This window comes from Epargyreus clarus, unplaced genomic scaffold (assembly GCF_041222505.1).
Source record: "Epargyreus clarus isolate Ecla_fem2 unplaced genomic scaffold, WU_Ecla_fem_2.2 ptg000018l, whole genome shotgun sequence".
NCBI lineage: Eukaryota > Metazoa > Arthropoda > Insecta > Lepidoptera > Hesperiidae > Epargyreus > Epargyreus clarus.
Genome location: NW_027332226.1, coordinates 14,132,963 through 14,146,655, shown reverse-complemented (window position 1 = coordinate 14,146,655; position 13,693 = coordinate 14,132,963). Strand labels below are relative to the sequence as shown.

General features: G+C 35.8%; 2 protein-coding genes across 3 annotated transcripts in view; one reads left to right on the top strand and one right to left on the bottom strand.

The window, feature by feature from the left end:
* The window catches only part of Hexo1 (beta-hexosaminidase 1), a 30,372-nt gene extending 23,506 nt beyond the window's left edge, over nt 1–6,866 (top strand). For both annotated transcript variants that reach the window (XM_073082888.1, XM_073082887.1), the window contains exons 8-16: nt 221–342; nt 1,050–1,184; nt 1,474–1,579; nt 2,403–2,581; nt 2,907–3,005; nt 3,731–3,851; nt 4,215–4,307; nt 4,825–4,972; nt 6,245–6,866. In XM_073082888.1, coding sequence (XP_072938989.1) covers nt 221–342; nt 1,050–1,184; nt 1,474–1,579; nt 2,403–2,581; nt 2,907–3,005; nt 3,731–3,851; nt 4,215–4,307; nt 4,825–4,972; nt 6,245–6,329 — 1,088 coding nt within the window. In that variant the 3' untranslated portion in view covers nt 6,330–6,866. The remainder of the gene's footprint in view (nt 1–220; nt 343–1,049; nt 1,185–1,473; nt 1,580–2,402; nt 2,582–2,906; nt 3,006–3,730; nt 3,852–4,214; nt 4,308–4,824; nt 4,973–6,244) is intronic.
* A 1,115-nt stretch (nt 6,867–7,981) lies between these two features.
* LOC140749666 (uncharacterized) lies at nt 7,982–8,907 on the bottom strand. The gene is made up of 2 exons (XM_073082782.1): nt 8,860–8,907; nt 7,982–8,575 (listed from the first exon to the last, which is right to left on the bottom strand). Exons 1-2 carry the CDS (start codon nt 8,905–8,907, stop codon nt 7,982–7,984), a joined length of 642 nt encoding a protein of 213 aa, XP_072938883.1.
* Nucleotides 8,908–13,693: the final 4,786 nt, after the last annotated feature.

Genomic DNA, 13,693 nt, shown 5'->3' with positions numbered 1-13,693 from the left:
ATACTCGAACCGAATATATTCGGCACCAAAACCGAATAATTCGGCCGAATACAAATAGCAAAAAAGAATACCAAACGAATATTCGGCGCATCTCTAATAAAAAGTAATGCCTCCGATTGAGAAAAGATGTAAATTGACTTTCAAAAACTGATTCTTAAGTCTAACTTTTGAAGTAAATATGATTGACTTTGGCTTTGAAGATAAATTTGGTATTCAACAGATGCCATGGCGGCGGTGAAGCTGAACACTTTCCATTGGCACATTACGGACAGCCAGAGCTTCCCCTTCGTGTCGGGGAGACGGCCTGAGCTCACCAAGTACGGCTCTTACAGTCCTAGCAAGGTTGGTCATTGAACTTCAAACTTTTGTTTAAAAATCCCACTTGCAACAAAAAAACACTTAAATTTGTATTTTTGTAATCGTGTGAATTTATAAAAATACGGAGCTTTGTGACATGTGAAACTTTTGGTAAAATTGAAAAAATAATTCAAATATTTTAATAACATTTTTAATTTAATGCCGTAAACATATATAGACGTAGATAAGTACGAGTATATGTATAATCCTTCAGAAAAAAATAGAGTAGCTGTTATATTAATTATTAGAAAATAGCTCCATTTTTGATAAAGCTGTTTGATTTTTATTCACCGTTTTCTAATCAATACTACAAAGTTTCAGACATTATTTACATTTCTTATATTGATATCACTGTTGTATCAGTATTGATATTTTTTTTTTGTAATATTTGAGCCTAAACGATAAAGCAGACGTGCTACCTAATGGAAAGCAGTCAACGTCGCCTATGAACATTTGCAACACCAGAGGAGTCGCCAATGCATCGCCGGCTTTGAAGGAGAGCTCTTTTTGCACCTTTTTTGAAGAGCCCCATTTCATAGCGCTCTGGGAATACGTCAGGAGGAAGTTCATTCCACATCTTGCACGTTCGTGGCAAGAACGTCCGTGCGAACCGAACCGTCATTATATTGATATCATATATATTTGATGTCAGTGGTATTTATCATATTTTATATTATTTTTTTCATATCCAGATATACACAAAAGAAATGATCCGCGACCTGGTCCACTACGGGCGCGTGCGCGGCGTGCGCGTGCTGCCGGAGTTCGACGCGCCCGCGCACGTCGGCGAGGGCTGGCAGGACACCGGCCTCACCGTCTGCTTCAAGGTTAAACCAAACATATCACGTGAAAATGGTTTTTCTATTTCGTAGAATCGAAGAGGATTTTTGTCATATTTTGGATAAATATGTCATATTTTGGACCGTCGGCATCTTTGTCATATTTTGGAAATATATGTCATATTTTGAACCCTTGACATTTTTGTTATATTTTGGATAAAAATGTAAATCCTAGTTTAAATGAAGCGCGGTCGTATCAGGAAATTCTGGTCAAAAACGATTCCTATCGAACGATACTTGTAACCGTTTTAAAAATAAATGTTATTGTAAATTCCAGGCAGAACCGTGGACACATTACTGTGTGGAACCTCCTTGTGGTCAGCTGAACCCCACGCGGGAGGAACTCTACCAATACTTGGAGGATATCTACACCGACATGGCTGGTAGAGTATACACAATTTTTATTTTTTTATTTTTTTTTATAATATAAGAATAGCAGACGAGCATGCAGTCCACCTGATGTGGCTACTGCCGCCCATGGACATCTGTAATCAACCCCAGATAGGATTAGACATTCCTACCTGAGGTCGGCCACAGATGCGCCGCTACCCCTGAGGACTAAGCTGGAACGCCTCGGAAAAGTCTGTCTCCCTTACCACACCCTTCAAACCGGAACACAGCAGCGCCTAACACTGCTGTTATTAGGTAGAAATAGGTGTGGCAGTGGTGCCGCCGGAGTCGAACCACAAAGGGTTCTACCACCTTTAAAATTTTAATATAATGCTTATTATATATACATTCCCGAAACAACTGCTTGAAGTAGATTTAAAATTAAACTGATAATGCTACGGAGTTTCATTTTTAAGTTGTGTTGAGCATAGTCCAATTGAAAGCAAACTTTTAGTTTATCACGAATAATAATAATGACAGATACTTCGTTTTTTGGTCATTAATGTAATCAAAGCTTTCTATCTAGTCAGTATTTAACAGGAACGGATGATTACATGATGATAATAGAATGTCTAAGGGAGAAAACGTTAAAATATTTTTAGTTAAAGCCACTAGCAAGGTTTCAAAACAGCAGCTGTAATTCAGTAGAAGACCGAGCCCGACGTTGCTTTACAATTATAATCGATTCTGATCTACACAAACCTTTCATCCATGTGCCTGACACGTTCTAGAACATCAATGATACCAGTAAATAATTAAGACAACAATTAAAAAATCATTCGTCAAACTTAACTATGTTTTTCCTTGTCACCTCAGAGGCATTCGAAAACCCTGACATGTTCCACATGGGCGGCGACGAGGTCAGCGAGAAGTGCTGGAACTCCTCGGAGGAGATCCAGCACTTCATGATCCAGAACCGCTGGGAGCTGGACAAGAAGAGCTTCCTCAAGCTCTGGAACTACTTCCAAACTAAAGCTCAAGACAGGGCTTATAAGGTGAGAAATTGAAATAGGAATTGAAGTCTGGTAAATACTTTTTCTAACAAAAGACTACCTTTTTTCAAGGGAAATATGTTTCACATTTTATTTTAATTTCGTGAAATGCCATTTCGTGGAAGATTTACCTTAATAATGATGATGAACATCGAGGTGATCATCATCATGCATCTGTTTTATCTTATTTTGACGTATCGAAAAACTACTTCTTTCATATCCTGGTATGTTTGTAGATATCTTTACGTTTACTCCTATGTATGTATGTGTAAGTACTTAAAATTCACCCGAAATTAGTAAGGTTTAATTCTGAAAATATATTTTACAGGCGTTCGGGAAGAGACTGCCCCTGGTGTTATGGACCAGTACTCTCACAGATTACAGCCACGTCGAGCACTTCTTGGACAAGGATGAATATATTATCCAGGTGATTATCATCAGCAGCATTATTGTCCCATTGATTGTATTGAATTTCTTCTCAGAACGAGACAACTGTTTTTTTTCGATCACACTCTATATTTAGCCTAATTATGAAATCTGACATAAGCTCGTTCTTAATAACCGATCCAACGTTATGCATGGCAAAGATCGATATTTGATAATTCTTTTATACTAGAAATTGTCAAGTTTTGATATTTGGAGGACAAAATTTGAATAGATTGAGTATTAAAAACTGGGCTTAGGAACTGTGTGTCAGCTCCCTTATTTGAATAGATTTTTTTAAATTTACATTGAATATCATTTGTATAGCTGATTACAATTACGATTGCAACACTACTTCGAAATTATTCTTACTACGATTTTATTAGCTTGGGTTGTATCTTTGTATGTATGTAACGGAATCTTCGAACTCGATTTTTACCGACCTTGAACGGTCCGATTAATTTAAAATTTTGAACAATTATCAAGAACCGATGACAACACACGATTTCAATAATTTTATCCCATTCTCCTTATCAGGATCGTCAGAAATCAGGTTTTTAGTTTTTAAACTATAATTAGGTATTTATAATATTTTTCAAATAAATTTTATTTTAAATTCATACAGTAATTGAACACGAAAAAAAATCTACTTACGACAATAATTAATATTTAATAAAAAAATGTTTTTATATATAGATAATTTTATACTTAAAGTGATATTTATTTTAGGTTTGGACAACAGGGGTGGACCCACAAATCAGGGGTCTCCTAGAGAAGGGCTACCGTCTGATCATGTCTAATTATGATGCTCTTTACCTGGATTGTGGTTATGGAGCCTGGGTGGGAAGTGGTGAGTTTCTTTGTATATATTTTTATTTGTTTTTTTTTGGATTGAAATATAAAAAAACTAGCGTAACATAATTATATGTTTAACTTATTTTTGGTTATACATATACATTATACATTAATATTGCGACAGTTTATTTTTTTTGCCAGGGTATGCATAAAAAGCTAGGAATAAATTGTATTTTTGATTTAAAAGTAGCCAGTGTCAATCTTGGCAAAAACGTGTATGCGAGAAAGTCTAATGAATAGATTAGCCATTTTCGAAATTACCACTTAGGTCATTTCAGCTTATCACTTTGGTGAATAGGAACAAAATATAGAAAGCGGTTTTGCATGTTTACATTTCAAAATTAATATGAATTTCCAGGAAACAACTGGTGTTCTCCATACATCGGCTGGCAGAAGGTGTATGGCAACAGTCCAGCTGCTATGGCACTTCAGTACAGGGATCAAGTACTTGGTAAGTGGCTGCAAGATTTTTTGTTCTGTTGCTGAGTGGGTTTGGTTATGAAATATGTTATTTTATCATGCCTTTTCTATTAGGAAAGTGAGGTACTGATTATTATAACTTTTAGGATTGACTGCTTAAATTCATTTGCTACTACTGTATTTGTTTCTATTTACGTGTCTGTTTTTATTTGTGTTCTTGCTTATTCCTGTGTTAGGTTCTTGTTTTTGTTCCTGTCTCTGTTCTTATATTCGTTCGTGTATTTGTTCCTGTTTCTACACTTATTCCTTTTACTATTTTTGTTTTTGTTCCTTTATGTGTTCTTGTTGTTTCTACTTCTGTTACTATTTCCTCTTACTTTTGTTCCTGTTTTTGTTGCTGATTATACTTCTTTCCCTGTTTCTGTTCTTATTCCTGTTTATGTTTTATGTTTCCGCTTGTGTTATTGTTTCTCTTCCTGTTCATGTATCATTTTGTATCTATGTTTCTATATCGTCTCGTGGTTTAATATTTGTAATGTCCCCCCCAGGCGGCGAGGCGGCGCTGTGGTCGGAGCAGGCGGACGGCGCGACGCTGGACGGGCGGCTGTGGCCGCGCGGCGCGGCGCTGGCGGAGCGGCTGTGGGCGGAGCCGCACACCGACTGGAAGGCCGCCGAGTACCGCATGCTGCATACCAGGTGACCGGCCAGAGGTGCTTGTAGTAGAACTAGGGATACCCCGGAGAAGTATTATTGTCGTCGGGTAGACGGAGCACTATAATGCTTGTTTGTAGTAGAAGTAGGGTCCCGCCTGAGACGCCCCCCTGTCGTAGCCAGGGCTGGATTTGTAAGACAAATGAAGCTCCTGCTCCGAGGTTCCACGGGACTAAAAATTAGACACCTACGATGGAGATAAAATAAATCCAATCTTCGATAGGTCAGCAACTTTTACGCATTTTTACCACCAGGACGTGGACTTAACGAATTACTTACTGCATTCATAGACAAATATAGATATCTCACCGCCTTGTAATCGAAGGAAGCCATTAAATGTAAATATTAAATGGCTTAAACGGCTGATAATTCTGTCATCCGTTTAATGACTGTCATGGTGTAATTTACGCGGAACAATGCCGACATGCGTAGGTAAGTGGTGCAAAAACACGAAATAAAAAGAAAAGTGCAGAGAAATATCGTTTCATTCGTAAATGATCTAAAAACTACATTTTTGATGTGAAACATCTATAGCCGCACGTAAAACCGATTTCTGGCGTGGCGACGCATGCCGTGCACGCTATACATTTTCACAGTAATACCGTCCTCAGAGGCAACATCGAATATAACTATTACCGAAGTCACTGATTAAACGAATTAAGTAGTCACGATTTGAAATAAATTCGTAAATTTTTGTATTTAATGAAAATAAATGTTTATTCAATAAATAGTCATCGTTATCTGGAAAAAAATCGTAATATTTTATTTTATCATTATGACATATTTAGTTCCTATCACAATATGTTCTTTTCTGCATATTACTTTTACAAAATAATGTCGATGTTTCCCATCTGCCAGGCGTCCCGTGGCGGCTCACATTTTTTTTTTATAATATAGGAGTAGAAGAATATAGGGCATGCAGTCCACCTAATGTTAAGTGGATACTACGCACTATGGACATCTGTAATCAAACTCAAATAAAAATGCCTCAAAAAAGTATATCTGCCTGGTAAGGATATGGTAATATCCTTCAAAGCAAAACACAAAAGCGCTAACATTGTTCTTATTAGGCAAAAATAGACCTACGTAGGTGCTGCCGGAATCGAAGTTTAATGACGTGTTATCTATCACGCGACCAAAACAAGACTGGCGAGCCATTGTATCACTTTTCCATTTTGCAGTACTTTTACTTTGGACATTTTTCTTCATACACTTTCGACTTTGATGCTAATATTTTTATTTATTACTGTTTTACAGAGAACGTTTAGTCCGTATGGGTATTAAGACGGAATCGTTAGAACCGGAGTGGTGCTATCAGAACGAGGGTTTCTGCCACGACTGAGCTGTGATCGACGTAAACTCTCTAAAATACTCTAAATAAATATATTTTATTATCGATATTTCTTCCACTTGACGATCGTAACGACTGCATTTCGTTAGAAGTATGTTTAGTTAAGCATTTTAGGATTATCTTATATTTAGTTATTTGTAGTTACATATTAATTTTCTCTTTTTTGTTGCCAATATTAGCAATGCTTTTCTGTTCAGTTTTACATGCTTATTAAATATATAAAATGTTTTGGACAGATTACGTTCATAAAACATTTTTTCCAATTCTTCACGGTAAATATTTTATTAAATTAAATTAAAATATTTTAATTAAAATGTTGGTGACTATTAATACTCAAATACACAAATATGTATTATTATAAAATTTATCCCAGTGGTAACGTTCGCTACGGTTGTTAAGTGGAACGCGTAATTACTAATTAAGTCACAACTCTATAGACATGACACACTATTCTGTATTGAATTTTATTGCCTTTAAAAGTTTTTAACTTACTGTACCAAGTAATAAGTAATAAAAAGATAATATTAATTACATTTGTTTTCTTTTTATTCTTTTATTTGTTAACGAGCTGTTCACTGCGGTTTCAACCGTGTTTAAAGTGATTCACTCGAAGGATTTCCTGGAATTATTTTCTTCTTAGTTTTATATAGCTACCTTTTTATAATAAAAAAGTAAATATAATTAATAAAAGTTAGCTAAGTTATTCCTTATAACATCAGCCAAATGCCAGTGTAAATTCTGTAAAAAATCCAGACGTTTCAGATGTATCAAACGGAGTTCAGCTGTAACAAACGGACAGATAGACGGACAAATTGAGAAACGGATTTTATTTAAAAGTAATTGTTGTTAGCCCTGTTATGTTGATATTATAATTAGTCTTTTTAATTTTATTTATTAAGTATAATGAGAAAGGTATATAGGTTAATCAGAATGTAGAATCCATATTGCCGATTATTGATAATATTCTCATATTATGCAATTTTATATTTAAATACAATTTAAGTCATATTTGATAGATATCTGTTAATAATTAGATAAAGATTTTCTCATTTCATTTCACTATCAATATTACTCTACTTTACTGTCGTACGTGACAATGCAACGATTAATTGACACATATTTTTAATGTCTTAATGTGTTATTATGTTAATTACATATTTATCAACATTGATCGATTGTGAAAAACTATTTGTTAAGCAAGATTTTTATGTGGGGCAACTCTGCATGGGGGGCTCCTCTCAGCCGTGGGGGCAGTGGAGAGGTTATGTCGGAATTCTACCGGCTAAAACCCTACGGTGTCCCTTTGTCGGGACTGGGGGTACCCTTAAAGCATTCGTCCGCGACGCAACCCATCTTTAGTGTTTAGTGTGTAAACAATTGGGGCGGTGGTTATAATACTCAGCTATATAGACTACGATGTCAATAGGACTTGGTTCGATCCGAGATATGACTAATTTATGAATGTAGAAGTTTGATTTCTGTTTTTGGTTTTAATGTTAGTGTTGAGTTCGGCTAATAGTGGTGTATAGTTAGTAGAAAGATTTTTAAAGAATGAAAAACAAAAGCGATTATAATTCACAATGATAACGTATATTTTAAAATTAGCAACTTAACAACTACTTAATAACTACAAAATGTTAATCTCATAAGCCGGCCATGGCAGTTAGGCCCGCGGCGTGCGCTGCCGCCCCGATCCCATAAGAGGTGAGTACGGCGGCTTGCCCCGCGGAGTTAGCGGCGGCCGCCAGTGCCGCGGTGTTTGCCGCCGCGGCCATGCCGGGGTCGATCTGGGGCGCCGCGATCTGGTTGCAAGGGTATGGGAAAGCAGGGGAGATGGGACCGAATGCGGGAGAGATTGGACCGAATCCAGGGCCGATCGGGCCACCGAACGCAGGGCCAGGGTAACCAGGTCCCGGTGCAGGTCCGAAGCCCCCAATTGGACCTTCTCCAACGATGCCCACTTCGCCGTTTCCACAACCGTACATGACTGATCCCTGACCGGCTGTGGGTAGAACACCTTCGAGGGCCACTGTGCCTAGGAAAGGCAGGCGTCCAGATACGGAGACGAGGCCGTCGATGATCAGGTCGTCAGAGACGATGCTGAGTCCAGTCGTGGGCATCGGGTAGTTCTGGAGTAGGAGGGGTCCTCCAGCAGGTCCTGCTGATGCTGCACCAAGGAGGCCCAGGCTTTCAGCGATTGCAGCCGGATTAGCGCCGAAGCATTGTGATACTACTGTCTGTAGAAAAAAAATATTTCATAGCCGTTATAGAAAGATGTTAAACAAATTAAGCTTGCGTAGTATCTACAACTAGACGTATCTGGATAAAAGTGTGCTAACAGTGGAAAGTGGAAAAGATTTGCTCTAGCACTCTTTCATGACACCATACATGAGTTCCATTAATGAAGTAACGTGGACATTAAATCCATGTGTAAGTAGACAAAGACTAAACGTTTTCTTCTTAATTCTTGGAAAATATGTTTGTTTTCCATATTTCAATATAAAAAAAAAGAAACACTCACCTTAATCAGGCAAATTTGAACGCAGAAGACAACAAATTTTGACTCCATTGTTATTGAAATAATTTAACTATTTGTATGGAACTGGATGTTTTCAATGATGACTTTCTTTACCCACTGTCCTATATATACAATAATAACGATAAAATATTTCATAACCGAGTTTCAAAAGTATGTAACCTAATGTTTTCACGTATTGCATTTAGATATTCAAGAATTATAATATAAAATGTACGTAATAAGTATAGATAGCAACGAACATGTTTTATCGCTTATATTTGATACTAATTGTGTTAAATGTAATATAATTAGGGTCAAATAGTGTGTATTGGGTCATATTTAGTTGGTCTAGTAACTACTTAGATTACAGGTTTACGCGTGCGATAAAAATATATTTTTAGAGAATTTATAAAATAAATAGTACAAAGTTTCGAAATTACTGCTCAGAGTTTGATCAAGACTTAACAATCGATTTTATCTTATTAATTGACGTTTGAAATCTTCAACAAATATACATTATAATAAATACCTAATATTAAATTTGTTAAGAAAATTGACGTGATATTATTTGCAGCAATTTTTTAATTAATAATATGGAAGATAGTAATAGCTATGAAACGTAAATTACAAGGTGCCTTTAATTATATTATTTATTTGCAGCTATTGCAAAGTCTCCATTTCTAAATGCGAAAGTAGAGTGATAAGGATGGACACATATTGATATTATTAGGCAGTACTTTCTTTTGACTTGTAAGAAAATTTATTAATTCGTAGATATTATACCTACTTGTATTTAATGTTTTGTGGAGGGATTATATTTTTATAATAATAATCATTTATTTCAGACAATATAAACAAAGATACAAAAGTATAATTGAATACAGAGGTCCATATCATATATACCTTACAGACTAACATACATATTAATATATACTTATAACTAAATCACGTGTTTGCGGCGACGTGAGACGCGGGTCTGGTGACTGCCGGGGTCCTCTCCGTCCACGGAATTTCCGGAACACAACTCCCTTCGGCCACAGCTCCTCCTTCAGGAAGGTCGACAATTGTTCGGTTGGGACGCGTACAACAAATGAACTAAAGTTCACTGTGTTACGCGCCTCCAACTTTTCGACCACCAGTCGGTTATTGGTGTTAATCGCCAACTACTCCACTACGTCGGACGGTTTATTAGATATTATAATTTTAGTAGTTATTTTATCAAATACTAAGCTACTAAGTTATTAAATAGGTATCTTAGTATTAGAAAATGTTATTGCAGTAATTATTGATCATAGATACGAGTAATTGTTACCTATTATTGGCTTTATTACCCAGGAATACAGATCTATTATTGCGCTATACTATTTGAAGTTTTTTTTATTAAAAACAAGCATACAGTCCGCTTGATATCAAGTGGTTATTGCGTGAATAAATAATTTAACATTATTAAAATTTATTTTTCTGAGAAAAAACAAAATTAATTTCAATGTATTTGAGCTTATCGTAGGTAATATTTGTGTACATTCGTTTCGTCATCGTCGAACTTATTTACTACTTTTGTAAGAAAATACCCAACAAATATAATTTAAGCAATAGGTGATAAGGCTTATCATAATATATTTTCTTAGAATGTTCTCAACAAATGGTCTCAGCTATAGCTGGATAAATAGAGCATATCATACTCGTAGTTATATTCTCAAATTTATTTTTCATTTTATTTTTTAAGTATATACAGATTTAAATGAAAATGATTTTTTACGAATAACAGTGATTAGTAAATTTTGTATTTTAATCAAAAATGGATCAAGTCAAAAAATATGTACCTATCAGAATATAGTCCATTATGTTTTGAAAGGAAATATTACAAGAAAGTATTTTTACTTCTCATATTATATTTGTCGATCGTATTATATTTAGCTGCCATGATTTCGATAACCTTATGTACCTATTGAGTAGTTGAGCATTTCAAATTTAAGAGTCAATAAGGCAATTTTAAAGACATTCAACAGAAATAACGTAGTCTTTACATTCTTTATCAATGTGGTTGTTCACATTTTAGGCTATTTACAAAGTTTTGGATTTATCTGCGTGGTTGAGAGTTTTATCAGCTCATCAGGGCAAGATGCCAGGGACGCCAATGTTCTGAAATCAGGGTTGACGGACCTACTTTGGCCATGATATGCCATGGCCAATTTTGGCCATGGCCATTGTTCAGGAAGGTTCATTAGCAGCGGTCCTATATCCACACCTATCCTGCTATGGTTTACGTGGTTTGTTAAGTTAGGAATGTGAATTCAAAAGTGAATGATAATAATGGTAATGTTGTCATATTTATTATGATTTAATTTATTAATGAAACATGCATATATTTGTCCTGAGTACTGCGACTGCGGTCCATAGACAAATATGAATAGAAACACTCTCATTTGTAGTTTGGACACATACATTTGAACGAATATTTTAAACATAAACATTAGACTAGAAATATTAAGCTATCGGCCTATATACGAATTCATTAATATTTCCTGTTTTAAAATTTACTTTAAAAATTGCAAAGTCCGATATGGGTAAACTGTTATGACGCATGTATCACAAATGCCACCATTGTATTATAATTGTAACAGTTATGGCAATAAATATTATTATTATTTTTATACATTGCTGTCCCTCAGAACTGAGTTGAGAAATTTCATATCTTTGGCTTAGCATACCCCTTAAACAAGAACGTATCCCGTAAAAATGTTATTATTGTGCACAAATGTAGAAATAATAACTACATCTAACATTTCAAATACTAGCAACCCTGACGCGGTCAGTGACCCGGTAAACACTTTGAATAAGACAACAGATATTTTTGCACTTGAAATTTATTTATCAGCGCGATTATTGTATAGGTCCAAGATCATTGTTGTTTAAATAAGCTTCCGAATCTCCTTACACTGAGATAGTGTGTCGACGAGTTATTTTGAAGTTTGTTCATCTTTATTAAGCCGTTCATAGTATGTGGTGAATTAAATCATATTAGGTATGGTAGGTAATGTTTCATAATCAAAGCTGGTCGATCACACAACTCTCAGATGGTTCTTCTGACCTTTCGTATTGAGGAATTATTACATTTGTTACAGTGGGATGCACTGTTAGCGTGGTTATAATAGGCCTACTAAATACAGTAAGAATCTTGATCGCCAACATTTATGATATGTGTAGGCTTCATTTAAGGTTTTGGCCCTGTAGTTTCGGGACCAGAGTAGGGCTACGGTATCCCCTGCCTGTCGTAAGAGGCGACTAATAGGGGGCTTCCGGGGTAGCGGGTGGCAAGAGTGGAAGCTCGAACCGCCCTGCCAGCGATCCCGAGGACGACGACGGTATGCGACCACACATATGTACCAGACGGTTACGCTCACGTTACGCTACGCTCACCTGAGCGGAGCCCAACGCTCGTCGCTGCGTAGAGGATTCGGGGATCTCCAAGGAATATAACCGAAGATCTTTGAGTGTTTCTTCCCGTCGAGCTCCGCCCAGAAGTACCTAATGTCGCGAGGTGGTTAGTGATTAGGTACCAACTTACGATGGGTCCGTCACGTAAATATGGAGTGTTTTCATAAAGTATTAAGGACCCAGACCCTATTAAGCTTGTTTACGTGTACAATTAACTAACAGTGCGCGTGCAATGAGGACAAACAAACAGAATTATAACAATGTAGATAATGTGGTACAATTACAATACAATGGGTGCATTTTAATTAAAAATTAATGTTTTCCTTTATTTTGATTATTTCAATTGTTTTCATACTACGAATTGAATTTAATGAAGTAATGTTGTATGTGAAGTTGAAGTTATAAGACGCGGTGGCTCAAATCTGGACCGCTTCGGCTGCCAGTTTTAATTTCAATATAAATGTTGAATATTCCTTATCTACCTACTGTGATATTAAAATTTCGACAGCGCATCATCAATACGCTGATCGGGTAGGTACAGGGTAAATTCATAGGGTGAATTATGAATTTAAAATCCTATTCTGATCTGGTTAAGTGGTATGGTTATCATTAAAGAAACCGTCATTTCCTAAAAAGCAAAATTTAAAGTTATATTCAGTGTTATATAACTTAAGGTATTTTGCTAGCCTATGTGATTATTTATTGCACAAAACCTTACATTCTAGGATGTTGCAATAGTTCTGTCCCATATGTTCTTTCCCATAAAATTCCTTTTTCGTAATCCGTAAAAAATACAGCGTAATAAACCACCATGTTCTGGATGTGTCAATCGGATTTGTGTTGTATTTAGTGGTTGTTAACCTAGATTTATATTTACTTAACCATAAAACAACTCGTCTTTCGATGCATTTCGTAGTTCTCAGTTATTTCTGAGGCGATTTTACAACCGCTGCTTAAAATATAGATTAGTTACGCGGAGAGGTTTTTATCATAAAATTGGGAAGCTAATTTCTGTAATGATTATGATCCATTTAAATGTTCATTAAATTTACAGTAATGAGAAGTGTGTGGAAACATTGCGAGTTTTCTTACTGTTATTTTCGTAATATATTATAGGTATAGTAGTAGATAATAGGTTTTATTATTTTCTCTTGCATCCCAGTCACTAAGTTGTAGATATGTTCCAAATAAAAGTGGTATGTAAACATAAAAATAGCTGAAAGGTTTCATACATACTGTATTTTACTTCTGAAATATTATTAACACGTTATGTAGTAGGCACTTACAAGTAATAACGTATTACTTTCGGTTCTCATAAATATTTGTTTTTAAATTAGGGAAAGATAAACGGATACTCCTGTTTACCTTCCCCTTGAAAGTAAACAATAGCGTAATTGAG

Excerpts from the sequence above, each read along its gene's own strand:
- LOC140749666 (XM_073082782.1), bottom strand. The coding sequence starts at position 8,907 with ATGGAGTCAAAATTTGTTGTCTTCTGCGTTCAAATTTGCCTGATTAAG. Across the intron at positions 8,576-8,859 it reads TTCAAATTTGCCTGATTAAG|ACAGTAGTATCACAATGCTT; the intron begins GTGAGTGTTTCT and ends TTTTTTCTACAG.